Source organism: Nicotiana sylvestris, chromosome 11 (genome assembly GCF_000393655.2).
Source record: "Nicotiana sylvestris chromosome 11, ASM39365v2, whole genome shotgun sequence".
Taxonomy (NCBI): domain Eukaryota; kingdom Viridiplantae; phylum Streptophyta; class Magnoliopsida; order Solanales; family Solanaceae; genus Nicotiana; species Nicotiana sylvestris.
In genome coordinates this window covers 153,168,632-153,194,691 of record NC_091067.1, presented here as the reverse complement: position 1 = coordinate 153,194,691, position 26,060 = coordinate 153,168,632, and the positions used below count along the sequence as shown (strand labels likewise).

Here is a 26,060-nt window from a genome sequence, read left to right as displayed (position 1 = left end):
AAAAATGAAAGTATTATATATTTAACTCAAAACAGTCTAGTAATTTAGAAAACCATCATTGGAAAGTATCTTCGTATCCATTTTCTACGGTTGGACTTCATTTTCTTTCCTTTACTCGTGTGAGAAATGATGGCATGTTAATTGTATAGATAATCTTACATAAATAGCCGGTCATATTCGTTATTTATTTTTTTAGTTATATATATAATTTATACATTGATTATACATAGTTATACACATATAACCCATCAATTACTCATATATTATACCTGCATCGACTATTTTTAGTAAGCGATTGGATGAGCGGCTATTTGAATTAATTCTTCACAATTAATTTTGAAAATTTAAAGTGTGGGCTAGTATAAGAGAAAAGGAAAAAAGACATTGTATAGCCGCTGTAAAAATAATAGCCGAAAAATGTATAAAAGTTATATATAATTTTTGTATATAACATACATAATATATATATATATATATATATATATATATATATATATATATATATATATATATATAATACATTTTTTTGACTATCAAATATAAATAATTTTCGATACGGACTAAAAATGATAATACCCACGAGAAAAGCTCAATGAAGCCCAAAAATAATTCTCTAGGGCTAATACAAATGGTCCAGTCAAAGTATGTCCATACTAGAGTCAATCCAAGCCCAATTTCAGTAAACAAAAGGGAGATGTGCACAAATAGCCACTAACATCACCTGTCTTTATTTTAAAGCCAGTGTTTTAAATGTCTTTAGTCTTTAGCCACTGGTTTAATAAACTTATACTTGACTAGACGAAAATACCCTTCTGCTATAACTTATACCTACGCTTTTAAGAACGATCAGCAGCAGCAGCGCAAAACTACACTGTGATCGTCGAAATTGAAGAAGATTCTCTTCCGATTTCAATAATTCAACATTCTCATCCAAAAATCGACATAGATTTACAGTAAGTTATACTTTTATGTTTTTCTATTGATTTTTATTTCGACATAGTTATACTCTTTCCGATTTCTATTGATTTTTATACAGTAATTAGAAATTTGATTTTTTTTTAAAATTTCTGGGTTGATAAAGTTAAGGACATCGCGTCTTGTGATAATTCTATAAAAATTGAGCACATAATATTAAGGACATAGTGTCCTCATTTTGCAAATTGAATTGAAAAAGTTAAGGATACAATGTCCTTAACTTTGTTGCTGTTCTTCTGTATATTAAGGACATACTGTCATAGTTTTGCAAATTGTTTTGAAAAAGTTGATGACACTAAGTCCTGAAATTTGAGTTTCAAATTGAAAAAGTTAAGGACATTTGGTCCTTAACTTTGGGTTTCAAGTTGGAAAGTTAAGGACAAGAAATCCTTAAGTTTGAATTATAGGTTAATTCTATAAAAATTGAGCACATAATATTAAGGACATAGTGTCCTGATTTTTAAAGACACTAGTTCCTGAAGTTTGAGTTTTAAGTTGAAAAGTTCAGGACATGAGTCCTTAAGTTTGACTTGCAGGTTCAAAAGTTAAGGACATGAAATCCTTAAGTTTGGATTACAAGTTGAAAAGTTAAGGACATGACTCCTTAAGTTTGACTTGCATGTTCAAAAGTTAAAGACAGACAGTCCTTAAATTTGAATTCCAAGTTCAAAGGTTAAGGACAGGCAGTTCTTAAGTTTCAATTACAGGGTCAAAAATTAAGGACAGACAGTCATTAACTTTGAATTCCAAGTTCAAATGTTAAGGATACTTGGTCCTTAACTTGGTCTTGAACTTACAGTACCTGTTCTTAATTATACAAGGATTGTATTATAAAATATGTCCTGAGTTTCCCATTCTCTTGACTTGCAGGATGGAAACAATATGCATTATAGTTGCTTTTAATGGTAGATGGACTGAAGACTATAAATATCTTGATCATCAAACAAAGCTTGTTCTGGTACCTGAGGCAATTCGGTTTGAAGATTTCATTAAACAGATCTTTGAAGTTATTGAATTGGATAGACACAAGCTTGAAGCAGTAATATTGTTTGATATCAACCTTGGAACAAGCAAGGGAATGTTTGTATCCAAAGATTTAGATCTTCACACATGTATAGAGTTACTAAAAACTCATTCACTCTTCAAGGGCTGTCGTTTCATTGTTGATATTTCGGAAAGAGTTTTTGGATCAACAAGCAACGAACATGTCAACACAGAAACTCAACATGACAATCAAAACAAATGCCAACAGATAATGGAAATAGATATGGTTGAAGCTCAAGCAATAACTGAAGAGGTGCTTCAAACACATGTCAACAGAGAAACTCAACATGACAATCAAGACAAATGCCAACAGATAATGGAAATAGATATGGTTGAAGCTCAACCAATAACTGAAAAGGTGCTTCAAACATTTGATTCTATTCAAGTAGAAGGACAAAGCATTATAGAGATTGACAACAAACAAGCTTTGGGTATTCAAGTCTTAGAGAGTGCACCGGTAATCGAAGAAGTTGCTAAAAAAACCTCTACTCAACTAACTAGATGAAGATCAAATTTGAAACAAAAAGAATCCCCAACTACGATATTAAGAGAAAATGTTTCATTGGATGAAATAAAAGTCGGATCAGTATTTGACAAGAAGAAGAGTATAATTAACTGTTTTTCGAATATAGTAATTAAAGGACATTTTGAATTCAAGGTTGTTAGATCAAGCTCAACAAGATATTCGTTGAAATGTAATGATGATAGGTGTTGTTGGTATGTGCGTGCTTTCAGAATTAAAGATTCAACACTGTTCAAGATAGTAAAGATTGAGAAAAAGCATGACTGCTCTGTTAATACTATGAAAGCTGATCAAAGGCATGTTACTTCAAAGTTGATTAGTGGTTACATTATCGACAATCTTCAAGACCCAAGGTTTGAAGTTACACCAGCTTTTGTCATGGCAGAGATGCAAAAATTGCATGGACTAGATATTGGGTATCACAAGGCGTGGCGTGCTATTCAACTTGCTTCCGCTTTAATAAGAGGAACTCCCGAAGAGAATTATGAATTATTGTCTTCATACTTGTATATGATGAGAAGTAAAAACCCTGGAACTTATACTAACATAAAGATAGACGACAACAATAGGTAAATCAAAAAAAATTTATTAGTATGTTTTATAAAATTTAGGACATGCTGTCTTTAACCAGTTAACTTTTGAGTTGTAACCAGAAGTTCAGGACTGGCTATCCTTAACTTTTGTACTTGTAATTCAAAGTAAAGGACTGTCTGTCCTTAAGTTTTGAACTTTGAACTCATAAGGACCGCATGTCCTTAACTTTATAACGTGAAACTCTAAGTTAAGGACTGTCTGTCTTAACTTTTACCCTTATAATCTGAAGTTCAGGACTACCTGTCCTTAACTTCTGTTAACCTTGTTTTATATTGTATTTCCAGGTTTCTTTTATGTTTTATGCATATGGATCATCAATAGCTGGTTGGAATCATTGTAGACCAGTGATTGCTGTTGATGCAACTTTTTTGAAGTCAAAATTTCGTGGCGTTTTAATGATTTTAGTTTCAAAGGATGCAAATAACCAAATTTTCCCACTAGCCTTTGGAATAGCAGAATCTGAAAATAACAATTCCTATGAGTGGTACTTTAGTCAGCTTCGCAATGCAATTGGGAGCCGTGAGAATTTAATTTTTTTATCAGACAGGCATCAAGCTATTGCATATGGCATAGCAAAGGTATATCCTGAAAACCATCATGGGATTTGCATCTATCATTTGGAGCAGAACCTAAAGCGTAGGAAGGTAAAAAGTGGGGTCATAAAACTTTTCCAAAGTGTTGCAAGAGTATACAGGCGCAAAGAATTTGATCTATACATGTCAGATATAGCAAACGTAGATAAGAAGACTTATGACTACTTGATGGAAGAACCACCGGAAAGGTGGGCACGTTCTTGTAGTCCACGACGAAGATATGACATGCTAACAACAAACATAGTTGAGTCAATGAATTCTGTCCTATTAGAAGCAAGGGAGCTGCCTATATTAAGAATGATGGATTTCATTCAAGTGAAGCTACAATGTTGGTTTTATGAAAGAAGAAACGAAGCAAAAGGAACTTTTTATGATGTTTCTTGTTGGGTAGAGGATGAATTGAAGAAAAAAATAGATTTAGCATTTACTTTGAATGTAAGTATTATGTTTTATGTTTAGCTTATGATTTTAATATAATTTAACATAATGCACTAACTTATAATTTTTCAATATTGAAGGTCTTCCCCGTTGATTCATGGCGTTCTAGAGTTGAAGAAGAAGGAATAACTTTCTTGGTGGACTTAAACAAAAGAACATGTGATTGTTTTCAGTTTCAATTTGATGAATTACCGTGCATACATGCAATTGCAGCTATCGAGAAGAGAAACATCAAGAAGTCCAACATTTGTTCGCACTGGTACTTAAAGGAATCTTGGCTGAAAACATATGAATTACAAATACATCCTGTATGACATACTGATTCTTGGATTGTACCAGAGAGTGTTAAGTCACAAATTGTTAAAACTCCAGATTTCAAAGTGCCACCAGGTAGAAGGCAGAAGAAAAGGCACATTCCAGCTACGGAGTCATCAAAAATAACTTTCAAATGTGGTCGTTGCAGAAGAATTGGGCATAATAGAACAACCTGTATATATTCTCCGGCAGTCCATCCATTTTCAAGAAATCATAGAGAATAGTAGATATATCCACTTATGTTTATCGACTCTTTTAAGTTTTTGCTATAAATTGGATTCATTTAGATTATTCTTATTTGAGCAGATGCCTGAATTTACAAAAATTCTTTCTGCTTACTTCTTTTTGTTTCGCTTGAGTTCGAAGATTAAAAGTTAAGACAAACCGTCCTTAACTTTGATTTTCAAGTCCAAACGTTAAGGACAGACAGTCCTTAACTTTGAGCTACAAGTTCAAAAGTTAAGGACACGCAGTCCCAGATTCAAAAGTTAAGGACACGCAGTCCCAGATTCAAAAGTTAAGGACAGACAGTCCTTAATTTTGAGTTACAGGTTCAAAAGTTAAGGACATGCAGTCCTTAACTTATAGTTCAAAGTTCAAAACTTAAGGACTGTTGTCCTTAACTTTGAGTTTCAAGTTCAAAAGTTTAGGACAAGCAGTCCTTAACTTTGAGTTACGGGTTCAAAAGTTAAAGACAGACAGTCCTTAACTTATAGTTCAAAGTTCAAAAGTTAAGGACTGTCTGTCCTTAAGTTTGACTTGCTGGTTAAAAAGTTATAGACAGACAGTCCTTAAGTTTGAATTTCACGCTCAAAAGTTAAGGACAAGCAGTCCTTAACTTTGAGTATAAAGTTAAGGATGGGAGTCCTTAAGTTTGACATGCAGGTTCAAAAGTTAAGGACAGACAGTCCTTAAGTTTGAATTACACATTCAAAAGTTCAGGACAGGCAGTCCTTAACTTTGTGTTCAAAGTTCAAAAGTTAAGGACACTTGGTCGTTAACTTTCAATTTGAAGTTCAATTACACTTATTCATGAACTAATACTAACAAACTCCATGGACAAATCAACACTTGAGAGAAACAAAGAAATTAATAACATGATGCCTTGATACTACTTCTGAAATTGTAATTTTGCATAGCTGTGACAAAAAATTTTGCTACGCAAATAAAGAATAAGTGCATTTTGAGGAATTTACAGAATATTTCAGAAGTTTCTAAACTTGCAGAATTCATATGGATTCTTTACAGCAATTTTATACAAAAGATCAACCACAACTAAGTTTTTTTACAACTAAACTACAACTCCTTTGGACAACAAGTTTCATTTTACTCTCATAGTCATCGCCAACATTTTCTGGTGGTGTATCATAATCAGAATTTCTTTTTCACTCACCATGAGGCCAAAGATTTGCGACAAGTTCTTTTCTAAAGTCTTTTATATCTTCAGGTTGGAATTTCTCCACATCCCTTCCAATCATCAACAACTCCACATACTTGATCAGGAATGCACCACAATCAGTCCTAAGAAAAATGTAAGATATGCAGTGAATTAAACAATAAATATAAAGTACATATAAATAATATAACAAATAACAACACGTACGATCCAGTTTGGTGTGGTGATCTTTGCCACTGAATACCAAATTTGTTGAAGGCATTTCCAAAAGACTTGTGATGTTTGTCAAACTGTGAGAACTTTAGAAAGTGGGGGATCATACGTGCATACATTTCCATGTGATTCATTCCTGCCTCATATGGCTCACTATATAAGGAATCGTATATATCAATCTTTTTCTGATTCAAGTCCAATACCCTCAAAAGAAAGTGTGTCACAACATTATCATCTTCTGAAGGAAGCCGACACGGAAAAAAGATTTTGTCAACCTCTGTCCAAGCAATTCCACATCTACGACTGTCCCCCCTACACACACACATATGGTGTCAGAAACAACTAATTATCACCAGTACACCAAAAGTCATCAGTAGCATCTTCACTGAAATCATTATACACAAGCACCATATAGTTATCAAAAAGAATATCAGTAGTTGTGCAACGAAAAGGATGGTCGCGAGGGTGGTAGCATTCCTTCTTTCTCAGATAACATAGGGCAATGTCAATATGCTTCATAAAAAGGCAAAAAATAAAACAAATCCATCAGTCATAAAATAATTAAAAATGATAAATTAAGAATAAAGAAAATAAATGCCTTGCAAATTATCTAACCTTATCATCAAGTACAAAGCTACTATCTGAAAGCTCAAGGAAGAACATTTTGCTACTGATTTTTTGATGATACAATTTGTATGGATTCTTTCTCACACCATTATCATCAGCATATATATCAGTTTGTCCCCTGAAAATTTTGAAAATATCAAAGTTAGAAGTTAGTCCTGAACTTAGCCTTTCAAGTTGAAAAATTAAGGACAGGCAGTCCTTAAATTTGAATTATATATTCAAAAGCTAAGGACACTTGGTCCTGAAGTTTGAGTTTCAAGTTCAAAAGTTAAGGACACATGGTCCTTAACTTAAACTTACAAGTTTAAATGTTCAGGACACTTTGTCCTTAACTTTGAGTTCAAAGTTCAAAACTTAAGGACTGTCTGTCCTTAACTTTGAGTATCAAGTTCAAAGTTAAGGACAACAGTCCTTAACTTTGAATTACATGTTTGAAAGTTAAGGACACATGCTCCTAAACTTTGACTTACAAGTTCAAAAGTTCAGGACACTTAGTCCTGAACTTTGATTTCCAAGTTGAAAAGTTAAGGACAATAGCTCATTAACTTTAATTTTCAAATTCAAAAGTTAAGTACACTTGGTCCTAAACTTAGACTTACAATCACAGAAGTTAAGGACACTTAACTTTAGCAATTTCAATATCAATACTGAAATATATTAAGGGACTTACTCTTTTTTGCGACCTCTCATTTTCTCCTTGCCCAACCACACAACGAATTTCTTCAATAATTTTGCATCATCTGTGGCATAATGAAAAATACACCTACGAGTATATGTTGATTTTATCCAGCCTGAAATCTTGGGAGTATTTTGATTGTCTGCCATCGATGTTCCTTTTTTTCTTTCCTGATCAAAAGAAAATTTCAACTGCCAACTAAGCTTCTTGTTCCTTTTACCTCGACCAAGATCTTCTTCAACATTTCCTTCAACCTCCATAGGCAAACCCCCATCAATGCTTATTTGTGTACTTGGAGGAGTAGGAGTAAGAATAGAAAATGACGGACCATCATAACCAATACTATCTCTCTTTCTTTTTCTCGTATATTGGTTAGGATCTTCATCATTGTTTTCCTTTGCAGGCAACACTATATAAATATATTAGTTTGCTGCAAATCGTCAAATGAAGAGACAAAATTTCAATTATGAATATAATATTTAGGATACAATCATTACCTGTCATGTTCACACTGCCTTCTTGTGTTTTTTCAAGAGACAATTCAGCTAAAATATTGCTTGCATCATTTTCATTATCCTCCAGCTACACATTTTCTTTATCTTGTAATTGTTCTCCATGTTCTTCAGTTGCACGTTCACAAGATTCTGCAAAATAATTACAACAGCTAACACAATTAGTACTTGTCACTAATCTTTGATTAAAACAAACAATTTATAAAATTAAAAATAAACATTGTCTAACCATTTGCAATAGTCAAGATCATCCCAATTACATCATATCTTCACTAGCATTTTCTTGGGTTCCAATATTGTCGGTAAGAGAGGGATGTATAAGGAGATCACATGTTCCATCTATGAATTTGGAAACGATCTCACTTCTGCTTGTTCCTTCGGTATTTTCTAGGTCTTGAGATTGTACTCCACTTTTCTCTTGATACTCCACTCCAGCTTCTTCGCTTGCAGCTTCAAAAGATTTTGTAACGCGACACAATTAATACCCATTCTAATAATTCACTAAAACTAACATTCAATATATCATGAAAATTTTATCTAACCTTGATTGGCACAAGTTTGAACTCCAAATTTTTCTTTATATGACAGAGGTGTAGACAAATCATATGTTCCTTCTAAGCATTTGCATACAATCTCACTGACACTTGTTCCCAATGGACTTTCTAAATCCTCCTAAGAAGGCAATCCACATTTACAAATTTTTTCTATTACTCCTGTCTCTTTTGGATTTTCCTGGTCTTGACATTCTCCTATATCTTGAACTTCCACTCAATTAATAGATTCTACAAAATTTGTAATCAAGAAAAAGTTTATATGTATTACGCTATTGAATATAAATTTCAATGAAAAAAATTCAAAATCTATATCTAACTTTACCCAATATCAGTGACGTTCTCAGTTTCATCATCTAGATGTGCATCTCTGAAATCGCGTTCATACAGAACTTCTGCATGCACATCCATATCGTCACGTTCATCACCACCTGCATCTTTGTTAATTGCAACAGTAGGCTCTGTACCACGACAATGATCATCAACTCCATCTTTAGTAATTGGAACACTAGATTCTCTCTCTATGTTCCTTTCATCGGGTTTCCCATAAATCTTCAACAAAGTATCAAGCTTTGATCCTAGAGTTTTCTTTAAATACTGAGAAAGAAACTAAGTTAGAAAGTTAAGGACAGGTTCAAAAGCTAAGGACAGACAGTCCTTGAGTTTGAATTACAGTTTGAAAAGTTAAGGACATGAGTCCTTAAGTTTGACTTGCAGGTTCAAAAGTTAAGGACAGGAAGTCCTTAAGTTTGAATTCCAAGTTCAAAAGTTAAGGACATGCAGTCCTTAAGTTTCAATTACAGGTTCAAAAATTAAGGACAAGCAATCCTTAACTTTAAATTCCAAGTTCAAAAGTTAAGGACAGACAGTCCTTAACTTATAGTTTTAAGTTCAAAAGTTAAGGACACTTGATCCTAAACTTCAAGTATTAAGTTCAAAAGTTAAGGACAAGCAATCCTTAACTTATAGTTTTAAGTTAAAAAGTTAAGGACATGCAGTCCTTAACTTATAGTTTTAAGTTCAAAAGTTAAGGACACAAAGTCCTGAACTTGGACTAACTGAAATTAATGATATTACCATGATTTCATTCTCAATTTTTTTTCCTGCTACAGCTATTTTCTGATTTAGTCTAGTAACTTCAGCTTGCAGATCCTTCTTAAAACTCTCTGATAATCTCTGAATCAAAAAACATAAAAACAAAAAAGTCTCGTAAGCAAAAAATAATCAAATAAAAAACTAATGCTATTCAAAGGCAGAAAACCTACTTTAACAATTTCCTTAAGCATGGCTTCATCAAATTGTGTGGAAGAAGGCATTGAGCTTTGATCTTGAGAAATTGGCTCGTCCACACTAAGAGGCTCTGTATCTTCTTCAACAGGAATAAATGGTGACACCTCGATCAACTTATACAACTATTATATAACAAAAAATAAACATAAGTTTTCAGAACTAAAACAAATAAACAAAAAAATAGCTAGTAATTAGATTGACTTCCATTTTCATTATGGAAGTATTTTTTACCCAGAGAATCAAACTGTGGAGATTTCATTTCCGAATAACATAACATCTGAGTATAACCAAATTCTTGGAAGTTCACAAATTATTTTTCTTGGAAAATAGGAATTACTTCCATAATCCAAACACAAAAGGCAAAAGGAAAGCCAAGTATAGTGTAGCTATCCTTGTCTTTATCTTTGTCTTTCTATTTCTCAGTCTCATTCTCATTCGGCTTCAAACAACTCTTCAATGATTTTAATAATGTTTCATAAGAAAGAGAGCCCCAGTTGAAAGAAGAGCAGAGTTCATCATCGTCTACAATTTTCATTATCTGCTCGGACACATTCCTATTCTTCCGCTTGCCCATCAAAACAGATTCAACAAAATAAATTGTTTCCAACTTCACAGCATCATCATCGCTACCTACAAATGTTGCAGCTGTACCATGTGGGTGACTAGTAATAAAATTAAACAAATCACCCAACTCAACTCTATCCTTTCCGGGGAAATAGACTTTCAAAAGTCTATTCTCTTTTTCATATAAACCTTTGATGTCCGATGAAGAATAACACTTCAAACCAGTAATTATATGGAAGGCGTCACGTGTAAACTTAATTTCACGGTCAAAAACCTTGAATGTCATCGAATCAGGGTCATTATTTATAATTTCTAAAAGCAATATACAGTGAATAAGTTTACCACAGAACTTCACACTTTGTAATCGGAAGAAGTTGCCAAAAATACTATCCCTCAACTTCTTCCACTGCCTGTTTGACAAAAAACTTTTGATTGTTTTCTTATACTGTAAATCTCCTTTCCAATACACCATAAAATTACGCCAAACATCAAACTTGAACACACGATCTCCTTCCATTATCACACTACAAAGAAGGAAAAAGAAAATAAAGATTAGGACTTACAGTTAGTTGGAGGGACTTGGTCCTTAACTTCAAGTTTCAAGTAAAAAAGTTAAGGACAAACAGTCCTTAACTTAAAGTTTAAAGTTGAAAAGTTAGGGACAATAGGTCCTGAACTTCAAATTTGTAGTTCAAAAGTTAAGGACAGACAGTCCTTAACTTTGAATTCCAAGTTCAAAAGTTAAGGACACTTAGTCCTTAACTTAGAGTTACAAGTTAAAGAGGTGAATAGGCAGTCCTTAACTTATAGTTTCAAGTTCAAAAGTTAAGGACACTTGGTCCTTAACTTCAAGTTTCAAGTTTAAAAGTTAAGAACAAGCGGTCCTTAACTTTAAATTTCAAGTTCAAAAGTAAAAGACACTTAGTCCTTAACTTAGATATACAAGTTAAAGAGGTAAGAATAGACAGCCCTTAACTTATAGTTTCAAGTTCAAAAGTTAAGGACACTTGGTCCTTAACTTCAAGTTTCAAGTTAAAAAGTTAAGGACGGGCAGTCCTTAACTTATAGTTTCAAGTTGAAAAGTTAAGGACACTTGGTCCTGAACTTCAACTTTCAAGTTCCAAAGTTAAGGACGCTTGGTCCTTAACTTCAAGTTTCAAGTTCAAAAGTTAAAGGCACTCAGTCCTTAACTTTGAGTTCCAACTTCAAAAGTTAATGTCGTTTGGTCCTTATCTTTTATGAACACAATTAACTAAAAATTCATAAACACAGTAAGCTTATGAATTTATACGACTATTTTTATGAAATGTCCTTACATAATCAAATATATTGAATCAACCACAAACACATTTCACATTTCAACACCAAAAATTTCTGAATAACAGCATCACAAAAATATGCTACTTTTCCGATACTGAATCAACTTGTAATGATCATTTTTGAAATTTCACATATACTTGACACGACATTGATCGCGATTAGACATATAGAAAAACAAAAATGCATAAAACAAAAAAAAATTACCAGTTCGATCATTCGATTCAGAGAAGATGACAGAGAAGATGAAGAAGGAGAAAAATTAACTGTACCTCGTTTGCATGCGAGGATGATACAGATGCTGAGAACACACGAAGCTTGCCCTGAAAGATTCGCTCTCAAATTTTCCCTCTTCTGAATGAAAAAAACAAGGGTTTCGGAAAATATGCATTGAAGAAAGGGTAAAACTGTCTTTTTCCTATTAGTAGTGGCTATTTTTGCTAAGCATTATAATTAGTGGATAAAAATTAAAGACACTCTTAATTAGTGGCTACTACACGCCATTTTTACTAAACAAAAATGTGGACAATAAAATTTACAGAATTTTCTCAATTTTCTAAGGCTCAAACATGGGTTGACGGTTCCTAGAAGTCAGCAAATGATAACTCTCTAACATATAAATAATAGGATATGTTCATCCTTAATTAGAGGTCTTTTTTGAGTCGTTGGATTGGAGAACTTTTATGAGAAAGTATTTTATCCTCTTTAATAGGCCAATTCAACGTAAATCTGAATTAGCAAATCACTAATTATTGGATATCAAATGATTTTAAAAAATAATGGACAAGAAAATGAATATAATTATTTAAAAAGAAAATCCCAAAAATTATAATCCATCAAGATATTGAGCATTTTTATTTACTACCACTTGTTTATAAATCATTTCATGTTATTTTTTATTTGTTTTGAGATTATTTATATGATGCATGTATTCTAATATTTGTTATCATTTCACTTTTAATACATATCCATTATTTTATATTTGTCAAAAATAATAAATAATTTTAAAAATAACAGCAGAAGTATATCATTAATCCAACAGTAGTTCAGTATTAACCCGATAACTTTATCATTTATAAAATGATTTTTTTTTTCAAATTTGGCAAGTCATTCATATTCGCTTGGACATTAAGAATTTAGCATAAAATTAATAGATTTCACATGTGTAACTTTTTTGAGAAAAATAAATATAACCAAAAGTTTAAAAAATTATAAAATTGTCCAATTTCAAATAATACAACAATAAATTTCACCTTTTCCCCCTTATAAAATCAGCAAAAAAATTGCGATCCCCAAATTTTCTTGTTAGGTGGGGTAGGGTTGTTGTTGGGGGGGGGGAGTGGCGTGGGTTACGTGGGACATTGTATAAATTGGTCTTTGTATGTGATCCGCGTTGGCTTCGTCCCCTTGTTCGAAGCTCCCTTTCCTCTGGAATCAAAGAATTATCCTTCAGAATCAATCTCCTCCCCCCCCCCCCTCCTTTTCCTGTAATTTTCTCCATTTTTATATATACTGAAACTAGTCGGTAGAGTATATAATTATCTCTCCGTTTCTCTATTTTAACCTTACCCTAACTTTACCTTATGGCCACAGTTGTCGAGTTTGAATTTCCCCAACTCGTCAACGACCTTCAAGATCTAACCGTTGAACCTCAGGTAAATTTGGGTCTTCATTTAATTTATTACCTTTTGGGGTATTTCTAGTTTTTGATTTTGTTGGTTTGTTTTAGTGTTAATTATGTTGCAAGATCCAATTTTTATTTGAAATAATTATGTGGGTGTTGATTATTTTGAAGTAATAGCTGGCCCATTGTGTTTTTTGGGCTGTTTTTACTTTATTATTAGCTGGGTCTGTTTGAATATTTTGGCTGATCCAATATTCAGTTTTTCCTTGAGATGATTTTAGTTATTTTTAAGTAATTGAATATCACGTTTCCTTTGATTAGGGTCTGTTAATTTTCCTGTTTCTATTCTGTATTTTTTTTCTCCAACAAGGTTGGATTTTCGATTTGGTAGATTGGAGTGTTAGATTATTGGAAGTTTAGTTGTTAATCTAAATTAAGATGTGTTATGGGTATCGGAATAAAGGATATAGAGGATTGAAATGTGAAAAGGAAATATATGCTAGACTAGATTGGGATCAATGCATAGTTTTTTTTATTACTGAGAAATCCCTCATGACCAGTGGCGCACTGTTAGAAACTCAGGCCAACCCAGTGCTGTGAAGAGCGTGAAGCAAGGAAAAGCGGCAAGCCCCTTTTCGCTTAAAGCGAGAAGCGAGAAGTGAAGTGCTCGCTTTTTTGAAGTGAAGCGAAATTTTAAAAAAAAATATTAAAATAAATATTGCATATACAACACATATAACTGTAAGCAAATGTTCAATACTTCAATGTAAAAACTAAAGAGTAGCATCAATTAAAGTACAAAATGAGCATCTTATTCTTTTACAAGATTGTCAAATTCTTGTATTTCACTATCATTATTATATTACTCGTCATCTTCTTCATCTTCTTCATCTTCTTCTTCTTCATCAACTAGGGACAAAGTAGATGCTTCTTTTCCCTTCCTCTGTGAGCTTGAAGTTGAGGTACTCCCCCTCAAACCATAATTCCTCTCCCCAATTCCACGTGCCTCCACAATATCACCCCAAGTGAAATCAAAAGTTTCCTCAAATACTTCTTCATCAGCATGATCTTCCGGGACTCTAATTAGCCATTCATTAGCATCATCGATGGTGTCCAAACTAATTGGATCAATTACATTGCGAGCGTTGTAACGACGCCTCAATGTTATATTGTACTTAATGAAGACTAGATCATTGAGATGCTTCAAGGTTAGTTTGTTCCTCTTTTTGGTATGAATTTGCAAATAATATGTAATTAGTAAGATTAGGACAATTGAGATATAATTTAATTATCTCAATATACTAAATCTTTCTTCCTAGTTCTTACATGTTCAAACATGCTCCAATTCCTTTCACACCCGGATGAGCTACACGTTAGACTTAGAACCTTGATGGCAAACTTTTGTAATTCTGGAGTGGAATGGCCATATTGCTTCCACTATTCAACTGTAGAAGTAGAGCAAATATTCAAAACATAATATTTATAAAGAATTAACTTATTAACAATAAGCAACTGTATAAGTACTAAATTGCTCTGTTATTCTATCTTGCACGAATTCTTTAGGTATCAACTTCTCAGTACATTCAATGTTTCCATTCCACAATTCTTCATCTCCTATAATCCTCTCTTCATTGTCATAAAACAGTTCCGGGTTCAAAACAAGTCCAGCTGCATGCAGAGGGCGATGAATCTGATCGCTTAACCTTTCATCTATGATCTCAAAGGCTCTTTTATATTTTCTTTGATCTGTAAAAGAGTCTCAAATAGTGTCCTTTGCCCTATCCATTGCTTCGTAAAGGTAGCCCATTGGTGACCTTTGCTCCCCATCCACCAAACGAAGCATTTTAACTAAAGGACCACCAAATTTCAATGCATGAACCACATTATTTCAGAATGAAGTAGAAAGCATAATATCTGCAGATTCTCTCCCTCGAGCTTCCCTTTCATAGGCATTGTTAGTATACTCATCTGAAACAAACAACTTCAAATTGCTTTTTTGCTCATACATCCTATGCAAAGTCAAGAAAACAGTAGCAAATCTTGCCTTTGCAAGTTTCACCATGCTTCTTTGTTCAGTGAATCTCTTCATCATATTCAATAACAAATGCCTTTGAACAATATAGGAATGCTCTCTAATTGCCCGATTAATGACTGAACTGAAGGGTCTTTCCTTGAAAATATCACCGAAGATCAAATTAATGCAATGTACTGCATACAGAGTCCAATAAATATGCTGGTACTCTGCAAACATCAAATCACCAGCTTTAACATTTTCACTGGCGTTGTCCGTGACAACTTGAACAACATTTTCTTCTCCAATAGAGCCTATTGTACTCTTGAACAAGGAGTACATTTTGGTTGAATCAGTAGAATAGTTGCTTGCATCAACGAACTCAAGAAGCAAGCTTCCCTTAGGAGAATTCACCAGGATATTGATGATCATTTTTTCATTTCTTGCCGTCCACTTATCCATCATAATGGAAGCAGTGTTATCAAAGGCGCGCTTTAAGCACGCTTAAGCCCTGAAGCGAGGCTCAAAACATGTTGAGCGCTTCGCCTCGCTTAACGGGCGCTTTAGTGTTGTCATCAAGGCTCTAAGGCATACTTTTCCTTGCTAATGAGCGTAATCCAGAAAACGCGACACTAAACAATTGATATTTCACTTTATCGTAAATTTTCTTCAATTTCTTTGTCCATATATTTGGTATTCATGTTGATAGATATTAGTCTTGGACTACACGTACATATTTGTAGTTTGTATCCATTTGCGCCTTTCTTCATTAAAACTCACACTTTATTTACGCTTTGCGCTTAAAACCTCAACAAACCTTTGAGTTTTTTTTGCGCTTTTCACCTTTGACAACACTGAATGGAACAACCATACTTGTTCCATTCTACTTTGTGCTCCTTCACGATTTTGTTAGCCTCTTCCACCTCTTTTTTTAGATATTGACTTCTAACTTCATGATAAGTTGGAGGCTTCATTCTTAGACCATATTGGCATACAACCGCAATAGAAGCAGAAAAAGTGTCAGTATATTAACATAATTAAAAGGAAGACCTGCATCATACATCCACCACGCAAACATTGCAACTACACGATCCCTCAAAATCGCTTTGGCATCAATTTGAGGATTACCACTTTTTCCTCCCATATCTTTTGGTTTTTGCGAGAAATAACAATCCATAGGACCTTTACTCTTACCAGTAGATCCACAACTTGAAGGCATTGTTTGTATCCTTCCCCGCTTTTGTGATTTTAATGGATGCGGCGAACCATCACCACCTTCTTCTATTTCATCATCGTCATCATCAAGATTATGCAGTTCTTGTTTATGATGCATTTGAGTCCTTAACTCATTTTTGAAGGTATGCTTTCAATTCTTCCTTCACAGGCGGCAGAACTTTAGGACAAGATGCGACGTTTGGATTACCACCGATTAGATGCTCTTTTTGACGATAGATTCCCCCATTTGAAATCTTGCCACAAAAAAGGACATCTAATTGCCATCTTGTTGGTCTCGCTAACTCTTGCAGAACAAGCTCAAGCCGGGTTTTTCCTATCTTCTTTTGGTTCCATTAAAAGAACAACTACATAACATATAAGAAAGACATTAGGAACTAAGAATAAATGATATGAAAAAAATGCAGTAAGTATATGAAGAAGGGCAGTATAACTGAAACGAAAAAATGGCCAGCATTTCAATCTTTTTATCACTGAAACAATGCAAGAAAATGAAGAAGAAAAAGAGGAGAAGAATGAGAAAGAAGAATTGAAGGGGAAAATTTTTTTCGCCTACTTGGACATTGAAACGGTGAAAGAAAAGGAGGAGGAGGAGGAAGAATAAATCACATACCTGGGACCAAACTTGATGATCTTGAAGTTGTAAAGTGTAGAAAACTTGAATCCTAGGTTGCTTCTGTTGTTCTCTGTTGTTGCTGCTCGATGATCTTTTAAAAAAAGACAGCTTTTTTAATTAAATACGTTGCAGCCCTGTTATAAAGAGAAGCGCTCGCTTCTTACACTTCACATCGCTTCATCGCTTCTTGCTTTTTTCAGGGAAAGCGAACGCTTTTGTAAATCTGCTGTGCTTCAGTTAAGAGAAGCGCGATGCCTCGCTTCGCTTCTCGCTTTAAGCGAGGTAGCCGCCGCTTTTTACAACCCTGGGCCAACCCGTCTACCACTTTCCACTTAGATACTAGGCTTTTGTCTACAACAGGGTTTGAACCATTGGCGTGCGCCTAACCCACGCATAACAAATTGTGCTCTTATGACTAGTCCAAATCCTAGGGGGAGGATCGACGACGTAGTTGAGTGAAGATTTGTGTGATGGGGTAGTTTTGTGATGATAATTGATGCTTATTGTAAATTTTCACGAGTTTTTGAGAGAAGCCGGGATTGTTAGAATATCTTGAGTTGACTCTATTCATCTGATTTTATTTGATGAAGAGCTTTAGTTATGGCAAGGTGATTATGAAATTTGATAAAAGTTGGAACTTTTATCTTCTAGTCGATTTGGGAGCTTCTGCTTGTTGTGGTTCCCGGAGTTTCTTGTATGTGCTACTTGTTTGTTATCATAAAGTAGGCCTTTTTTCTGGACAGCTTATAATGGAAGGGAATAGTAATTGTGTGCAAAGAACTGCTGAAAATTGGTTAATTTGAATGGCAATGCATATTTAGTAACTTGTCTAATAGACTATATAACCTTTCTATTTGGGCGTACTAAACTAACTATATCTTTTACGTTGTGACTTTACAATAGCTCGGAATTTTCTAGTTCTATCTTATTCTTGTGTGGATTGAGTTTAGATGCCATATTGGGGTTCACTATATGGGTTCCATTGATTGATATGGGATTTCCTTTCAGAACAAAATGAAGAGCACAGCTGAGGAAACACACCGAGTTGGGTGCGAGAATAACCATCATGGGATTTGTGCTATTTGCTTGAATAAGATAGTGCTTGAAGAAACTGCCCTGGTAAAAGGTTGCGAGCATGCGTACTGGTTTGTCTAACCGACTATTCTTTTTTGTCATTACTTCCATTTGATCAGTAGACACTTGATTCCATTCTGTTCATTCCTGTTTTAGATAAACATATCACATCAATTTGGTCTTGCACCTTTTTTTTTTTTTTTTTGGTCTTGCACCTAATTATCCACTAAGATGATGTTACAATTATTTTGTTGTAATGAAGATCAAAATGGCGGTAAATGGAGGTTAATAGCGAAGGGGAGAATCAATATGTCAGGGGTACTGATTCTGTTTAGTAGCTCCTTTTAATTGCGAGATGGGGAAATAGAAGGAAAAGAGACTTTTCTTGCAATTTTTGGTCTGGTGCAATGACATTCTTATATTTTTTGAATCCAAACTTTCACGGAGACAATCATATATGTCAGGGGTACTGATTCTGCTTAGCCACTCTTTTAATTGCGAGACTGGAAAAGAGAAGGAAAAGAGACTTTTCTTGCATATTCTTGGTCTGGTTACTGCAGTGACATTCTTAAATTTTTTGAGCCCAATTTTTCCTGGAGACAGATTTGCAGTGGTGAGGTAAGGAAAATATGAAAAAGATTTACTTCTGCATCGGCGGCTACTGTATATATTGGGTGGGGGCAGAAGTAATGTTTTGCGTGTAGTTTTTCCTTAGTCCTTGGCCATAAATACAAGTCATGTCTTATGGTGGTCTCTGTCATTGGTTTCTTAAACAGCATCCTACCCTATCTGCTGCCCAAGTCCAGTGGTTATATAGATACTTCTCTTTGGATATTGTCAAATGTGGTCTTGATATGTGCTTCGACTTCTGTTTATGAGAGGTTCTTGTGATTGCATGGTTCACTAATCAGTGTGTGCTAGGTTATATTGTGGTTTTGTGACTGTCGTGCTGCTGCTTCATATGTGTTTATTTCTGATCGGACTTTATTACTATGAAACCCATCTTTTTAAAGGCGTATAGTAATTTTCTAAGTTCGATGGTTTGCATTAATTTGTATTTTTGTGTGCTTTACATGTCTATTCTTTGTAATTTCAGAAAATCTTATGATGATAATATGTTTTTCCTTTTGATGTTCAGTGTGACTTGTATCCTTCGATGGGCAACCTATAAAAAGGAACCAACATGCCCTCAGTGTAAGCATCCATTTGAGTTTGTCTACATCCATCGCACACTTGATGGAAGGTAACTAATCAGTTTTGAGTACATCTTCTTTCCTTTAAATATTGTGATTCATCATGATGCTACTAACTTGGTCCGTTTGGTATCTCATTAACACTTTTATCTGCTCTGACATGGCATTGTCTTATTTGCTGGAGTAACATATCGATTTAATTTACAAAGCAATTGCGTTGGTAACTTCACCTTTAAATTTGAATTTTCTTCTGGTGTTGTCCCTTCTTGCTTTCTCCCAATTAGCAGACACCGGATACTATGCCCACCAAGATTTAGGCCGATGGGAAGAAATAAATGGTGTCGAAAACCTTGGTTCGCAACATTGTCCTCCAACCCTTCAATTGCTAGAAGGCAAGTTCCGTGGGGGCAACTGGACCTTTAAAGTTGTGGGACATGAGTTGCCATTTCTTTTCTTTGGTTGGGGTCGTGGTGCTATCTCTAGAGGGACGGAGGGAGGGAGGTGATGTTTTATGAAGCATATTATCAAGAGTTTAATCTAGAGAGGTTCAGATAACTGCTCGATTTCTTAGCAAGTTCCCTTTAATTTTAAATATGCCAGAACAAGTTGATCTCTAGAGTATCTTCATGTACTTTGTTTACCAAGCTCAGGTTGTGCATCCAGTGACTATCAGATGTCTACCCTCTTATAGTCAATGTTGCTCGGACTCTCCAAAAATATACCCGGATGCGTGTCGGATACTCCAAAATTAATGTATTTTAGAAGTATCCGACATGGGTGCGGCAACATTTTGGAGAGTTCGCGCAACATAACTTATAGTGTCTCAAGAATCTCTTAGTGTTTCAGAATGGTGTTCCATATAACTTTATCAAAAAATGGTGTTCAAAATAATCTTGTCCCTTTACCTTGCAAATACACCGAAAAAACATTAGATGATAACTAATGTTAACATTCCCTAATTTATAAGAAGGCTGTATTTTCATGATATTAACTATTCTTCACGGTTTGATTTTCAAAATATTAATTCTTTGTAGGTTGTATTGATCAAATAAAAAAAAAAAGCTTTCTAGGTTGTATCGGAGACCCAAAACTTGTCTAGTTTTTTTTTCTTCGCATGATAATGCATTGTTGTTTCTGTTTCTGCCACCTGTACTTTATTTGGATTTGGAATTCCTTAGTTAAAGAAAAATATCCTTCGTTGCAGGTGGCGACTTTTCTCTTTATGAGTTATAATTATTCTGAGACCAAAAACTTTTCCAGTTCTATTTTTTGCTTTGACATATTGACTTAGCGCATTGTTGTTTCTGTGTTTGCCATCTATACTATTGTGGATTTTTAATTCCTTAGTTGCAGCTGGTGACTTCTATCATCATTGAGTAATAATTTATTCGCCCATTTTAACAGCCTTCAGGACTACATGTTTGAGGAGAGCGTTTGCCTTCTCCTTAGGGCATCATGGTTTAAACCTTTGATTGTGGAGGAAAGGGCGGAGGTTGATGATGATATGGATGACTTATACATGTATGATTACGAAGAAGAAGAAGATTTAGCAGAAGATTATTTCGTTAGTAGTTCATCGAGACTCCGTATCGGCAACAGACGATGGGGTGATAACGGATATGTTAGTGCAGGAAGGCAAGAAGCAAGGCCTGTTTATCGACCTAACTCTCAGGAATCTGGTGCTGGCCCCTCTCGTGAGCCGAAGAAGGAGGATGCTGTTCCTAAAGAACTTGTTGGCCGGCGTGCAAAGAGGGCACTGAAGCGTGAAGCTGCTGATAAGGCGGCCGCTGAGAAGCACCAGCAGCGTTTGGTTAGGATGGGTCGGAAGTGAGTTGTGCTCCTAGACAACCCTAAAGATCATCACTTCATGAATTGCGCACCCCTGTACAGTATTTTATTTCTCTTGTTTGTAAAATAATTGACATGGTCAATATGCTGGATTTACTGGTATAATGGGATGGACTATGTTCATGTCCCTGTTGTTATTTCCACATATTTATAATCCTTGACAAAGGGGAAAGAAAACTCCTTGTTTTCCCCAATAAATGTACATTGTTAGGTGAGTTTCATAGTTGTCTTAGATTCTTGACATTTAGTAATCTTTTTCAATTCTCTTATCTGCTTCAGATAGCATTGGATGGAGGATTCAAAAGACCTGTAAATATGTTCCATTTGTTTAATTTTTAAGGTAGTACTAATTTATGTGGAGTAACCTTTTTATTCCACATATTTACCAGTTTTGGGCATATTCTCATAGTGCCTTTTTCCATGATGGATCATTCAAATTATTTATGGATTTTAGTTTAGTTCAACTAGAACAAGAGGCTTGGAGCAACAGTAAAGTCGTCTTCGTCGTTTTCGTGTGACCTATAGATAAGGGTTCGAGCCAGGGAAGCAATCACTAGTGCTTGCATTAGGGTAGGTTGTCTATATAACACCCATTGGGGTGCGGTTTTTTTCCGAATTTGGGTGAACGCGGGATATCTTGTACATGGCTGCCACTTTAGTTTAGTTCAGCATCTTTAACCTTTTCTTTTTGTTCCAACATCTTTACTCATCACATTAGATCTAACAAGATTCAGCACTAAGAATTCAACCTTCCTCTCACTGATTTTCATGGAGTAAATCTTGCATGTCCATGATTTACTCACTATGATGATTGCTAGTAGTTAGTTGATGGATATATAAAGTGAAATGGATGAGACTGACAACTCCTAGCCACTTATCAACCCTGAAATCTATGTGTAAACAAATCTAAACCCTCCACATGTATCAACTGATATCTGGTATTATGATAGTGTTCGAACCAGTTTGCACATGCGCATATCGACTATTTCACCGGATACTTTTTACTTTAGATCAACACAAGCACTGGGCAACTCTCCTCTTCACGCTTTAGGCAGATGAAAAGTAATCATTCAGCAATTTTTGGCTCTGTTAAGATGTGAATCCTAGTTTCCCATGATTCATTCACTTTATTGACAATTAGATTGCATACACTTAGGGCTTGCTTGGTACGAAAGATAAGAGATAATTAATTCCGAGATTAAATTTGAGATGAGTTTATCTCACGTTTAATTAATAAAATCATGGTATAACTAATATCGGGATTAGTTATTTCGGAATTGTAGTGTTATTTTTATCACTATAGGAGGATAAGATAACAATTCCGGAATAACTAATCCTGGGATAATTAATTCCGGAATAACTTGTTTTCCAACCAAACGGCCCTTAATGTCTTAATCACACATTTTCTTAACTAAACCAACAAATCTTAGTAAACTATTTCAAGACTCCTTAAAATAGGAGTAGGTAAAGTTATTATAACACATGACAAAATCTATTGAGACGTTGAAGAGAATCTTTGAATAAGAGTCAAGAATGATGAAATGGAGATGGTAGGACCTCCATTTTCAATAGGTAGTGATAGCAAATGAAGAAAACTGCAATGCCAAGCAAAGCAAAACCCCACACTTAACCAAATATCTCTCTATCTTTCACCCACTCCACAAAAGCTAGAGAAAACATTTAAAAGTGGAGGAAGAAAAATTAGTCCTCATTCTCATTTCATCATCATTATCATCATTCTCCTTTTAGAAAATTCTTCCCCTTTTTCAAAGTGCAAAATTGATAAAAATATTTTTGAGAAAGATCTTCACTCTAAAATGATGTTAGACAATCAAACCAACAAGAAGTTAAGTCAAAATAAATAAAAACATGAAAATCTCATGGTTATTTTTTTGGGGTTTCCCATCCGGTGTCCGATACTCATATTTGTGTCGCCACTAAATCCAGATTCGTGCCGGAAAGTCCCACATTGGGGGTAAAGTTCTCCTTAACAAAGGCGATTCTACACCTAGGGATTCAAACCCGAGACCTCTAGTTAAGGATGAAGGAGTACTTACCATTCCACCACCACCCTTGTTGGTTCATGGTTAGTTATTATACTTAAAAACTAACCCTTCCTCTCATCTTGCTCACTCTTCCCTCCTAGTAATTCTTTTTTAATTTAATTTATGTACATTGACAATATAAAGAGTGTAATTTTATCTGTTGAAATAATTAACCTACCTTATTTTCCTTGTTACTACTAATTTTATGTTTTTTGAATTATTACTCGCAGTTATCTTTTAGTGATCTAATAGTATACAGACATTTACGCGATAAGCGCATAGAAGTTAAGCACTTTCTTTTTCTACCCTTTCCATACTATATTAGTACCTACTTCTCGCTTCTTTCCACCTACACAATTCCACTAGAAACTTCTCTAGTTCAATTGTAAGTCACTCTTATCCTTGTCCTCTCACCCCTTAAAGAAAGAAAGAAATGTTCCAAACCTCCAATGCCATGTTTGCACTTCAAGTAACATGTTATATGTACTAAAACATGATATTTTAGCTTGTTTTTGCCACCCCAAGCCCTCCACACCCCCCCACCCTCCCCCCCAAAAAAAAAAAAAACCAAATAAAGCAACATCAAATGTGTATTTTTTGATCTTTCATGTTGTTCTAGCTATAACAAATTAGCACACAAGACATCAGCCTATCCCCTATTCCATTTCTTGATTTGAAAGAACTAGATTTTTGATTTTCCTTTTATGGACTCTTTCAAGCAAACATCAACAAGTTTTTTATACAATCCAAATATAAGTACAGATTCAGAATCTGAATTCTCTGGAATTCTTGAAATTCATGTACACCATGCTAGGAACATTCACAACATTTGTATCTATGACAACCAAGATGTTTATGCCAAATTTTCCCTTACTTACAATCCTGATGAAGCCATATCAACAAGGATCATAAATGGTGGTGGCAAAAATCCAGATTTCAATGAAGATTTAGCTATGAAAGTATCCCAAATCGACTCGATTCTCAAATGTGAAATATGGATGCTTAGTAGAGCCAAAACACTAATGGAAGATCAACTCTTAGGATTTGCTTTAGTACCTATTTCTTCAGTTATTGGTAAAGGAAAAATCACTCAAGATTTTAGTCTTTCTTCTACTGATTTGTTTCATTCTCCTGCTGGTACTGTTAAATTGTCACTTTTCTTGAATACCAACAACCCCATTTCAGTATCAAATAATCCTTCTTGTTCACCATCATCTTCTTCTTCTATAAGTTCAGAAGTTGTATTACTAGACAGAAATACATCTCAACTTGTTCTTGATCCGATCGAGTATTCAAGAATTGAGTTTCCTGAGATCAACTTAGTTAAACAGAATCAAGAAATGGTGTCCCAATATTTTGACTTAGGTGGTTCATTTCTCCAACTTTCTGCATCATTTCACAGTCAAAAACAGCAGCAGCCCGAGAATCATGACTACGAAATGGCTGCAATTAATCCATCAGAAGAAGAAGATGATGATGAAATTGCTGATGATCATGACTCAAATATTTCTCCAAAAGAAAGTATTCACAATTCTTGGTTCCTTAGCTCATTGACAAGTACACTAAGTGATGACAGGAACTCAGCAGGCTCATCACCAGATAAAAAGATCGATAACATGATCGATAAAAGGGACTCAATTAAGAACGAAAACGAAGAAAGGAAAGAACCCCATGTGGTATTTTCAGCTCCATTAGGGAATATAATCAAGATTGATGCAGAACAATCAGCTATGCAGCAGCAAATAGTGGATATGTACATGAGAAGTATGCAGCAGTTTACTGAATCATTAGCAAAAATGAAGCTGCCTTTGGACTTGGATAAATCAGGAGCTGATCTTGATGATCAGAAAGATCATGTGATTCAGAATAATGGAAGTTCATCAGATATGAATAACAATAAGAGGAAAGAGAATTCAAGAGTGTTTTATGGTAGCAGAGCCTTCTTTTGAACTGTCTATGTTTGATCATGGTATTCAAAATCTGGTTTTTAAACAGTATTTTGGTCATCTAATTGAAGAGGAGTCTTAACGTAACTGGTAAGGTTGTTAACATGTGATCAAGAGGCCACAAGTTCGAGCCGTGGAAACAGCCTCCGGCAAAAATGCAAGGTTGCGTATAAGAGATCCTTGCGGTCCGGCCCTTCTCCGGACCCCGCGCATAACGGGAGCTTAGTGTACCGTGCTGCTTTTTTATATTGGTCATCTAATATTCATCTTTTTATGTTGTGTTTAGTGTGACTAAGAGAGTGACATGACAAAAGTAACCTAAGTTATTCTCATATGAGAACTGTTCCCATTAGCCATAATCCCACAATCTTTTCAAGGTTAAGTGTTTTATTAGATTTTCAAGAATTTTTTCTTGCACTAGTTCCTAAATGGTAATTGGATTATGTTTGTATCAATTATTTTCCGTTAAAAATAGTAGTCTTGCTTATTCCGATAATTGTTGATGCTGTGATGCAGAAGAAAGAGTTTAGGCATTATTAAATATGAAGTTATAGAAATATATTCAACTATGAAACAAAGAATTTGATTGAGATTCGAGGATTCAACAAATTTAGGCCCAAAAACCAAATGAAAGTAGGACGATTTTTTTTTTGGTAAAAATAGCACGGGCTAGCCAGTTTTCGGACTGGTCATTCAAAAATAGCCAGCATTTGCAAGGTCATTGAAAAATAGTCACTATTTTGCTGCAACATGGAAAGTTCCAACATAATATACTGGAGATCGGTGCACCTGTATATGAACTTCCAGCATATTATGCTGGAACTCCAACACGCAGAAAGTTC

The 26,060-nt window shown here is 34.7% G+C and overlaps 4 protein-coding genes across 4 annotated transcripts; 3 read left to right on the top strand and 1 right to left on the bottom strand.

Annotated features, from left to right (window-relative positions):
• The first annotated feature begins 1,846 nt into the window (after nucleotides 1–1,846).
• LOC138881869 (uncharacterized) lies at nucleotides 1,847–4,481 on the top strand. The gene is made up of 5 exons (XM_070162156.1): nucleotides 1,847–2,476; nucleotides 2,678–3,111; nucleotides 3,247–3,250; nucleotides 3,421–4,164; nucleotides 4,248–4,481. Exons 1-5 carry the CDS (start codon nucleotides 1,847–1,849, stop codon nucleotides 4,479–4,481), a joined length of 2,046 nt encoding a protein of 681 aa, XP_070018257.1.
• A 5,678-nt stretch (nucleotides 4,482–10,159) lies between these two features.
• On the bottom strand, nucleotides 10,160–10,828 carry LOC104243010 (uncharacterized). The gene has a single exon (XM_009798124.1). It carries the CDS (start codon nucleotides 10,826–10,828, stop codon nucleotides 10,160–10,162), a length of 669 nt encoding a protein of 222 aa, XP_009796426.1.
• Nucleotides 10,829–12,945: 2,117 nt separating this feature from the next.
• LOC104243006 (uncharacterized) lies at nucleotides 12,946–21,474 on the top strand. The gene is made up of 4 exons (XM_009798120.2): nucleotides 12,946–13,283; nucleotides 18,121–18,257; nucleotides 19,325–19,429; nucleotides 20,784–21,474. Exons 1-4 carry the CDS (start codon nucleotides 13,212–13,214, stop codon nucleotides 21,208–21,210), a joined length of 741 nt encoding a protein of 246 aa, XP_009796422.1. The 5' UTR covers nucleotides 12,946–13,211; the 3' UTR covers nucleotides 21,211–21,474.
• A 2,094-nt stretch (nucleotides 21,475–23,568) lies between these two features.
• On the top strand, nucleotides 23,569–25,799 carry LOC104243008 (uncharacterized). Its single transcript, XM_009798121.2, has one exon. It carries the CDS (start codon nucleotides 23,977–23,979, stop codon nucleotides 25,219–25,221), a length of 1,245 nt encoding a protein of 414 aa, XP_009796423.1. The 5' UTR covers nucleotides 23,569–23,976; the 3' UTR covers nucleotides 25,222–25,799.
• Nucleotides 25,800–26,060: the final 261 nt, after the last annotated feature.

Bases quoted from the DNA above. Each gene is read 5' to 3' on its own strand.
- LOC138881869 (XM_070162156.1), top strand. From the start codon at position 1,847: ATGGAAACAATATGCATTATAGTTGCTTTTAATGGTAGATGGACTGAA. The intron at 2,477-2,677 runs GTAATCGAAGAA...TTTGAATTCAAG, and splicing joins AAGTCTTAGAGAGTGCACCG to GTTGTTAGATCAAGCTCAAC. The intron at 4,165-4,247 runs GTAAGTATTATG...TCAATATTGAAG, and splicing joins ATTTAGCATTTACTTTGAAT to GTCTTCCCCGTTGATTCATG.
- LOC104243010 (XM_009798124.1), bottom strand. From the start codon at position 10,828: ATGGAAGGAGATCGTGTGTTCAAGTTTGATGTTTGGCGTAATTTTATG.
- LOC104243006 (XM_009798120.2), top strand. From the start codon at position 13,212: ATGGCCACAGTTGTCGAGTTTGAATTTCCCCAACTCGTCAACGACCTT. The intron at 13,284-18,120 runs GTAAATTTGGGT...ATTTCCTTTCAG, and splicing joins ATCTAACCGTTGAACCTCAG to AACAAAATGAAGAGCACAGC. The intron at 18,258-19,324 runs GTTTGTCTAACC...TTTGATGTTCAG, and splicing joins GGTTGCGAGCATGCGTACTG to TGTGACTTGTATCCTTCGAT.
- LOC104243008 (XM_009798121.2), top strand. From the start codon at position 23,977: ATGGACTCTTTCAAGCAAACATCAACAAGTTTTTTATACAATCCAAAT.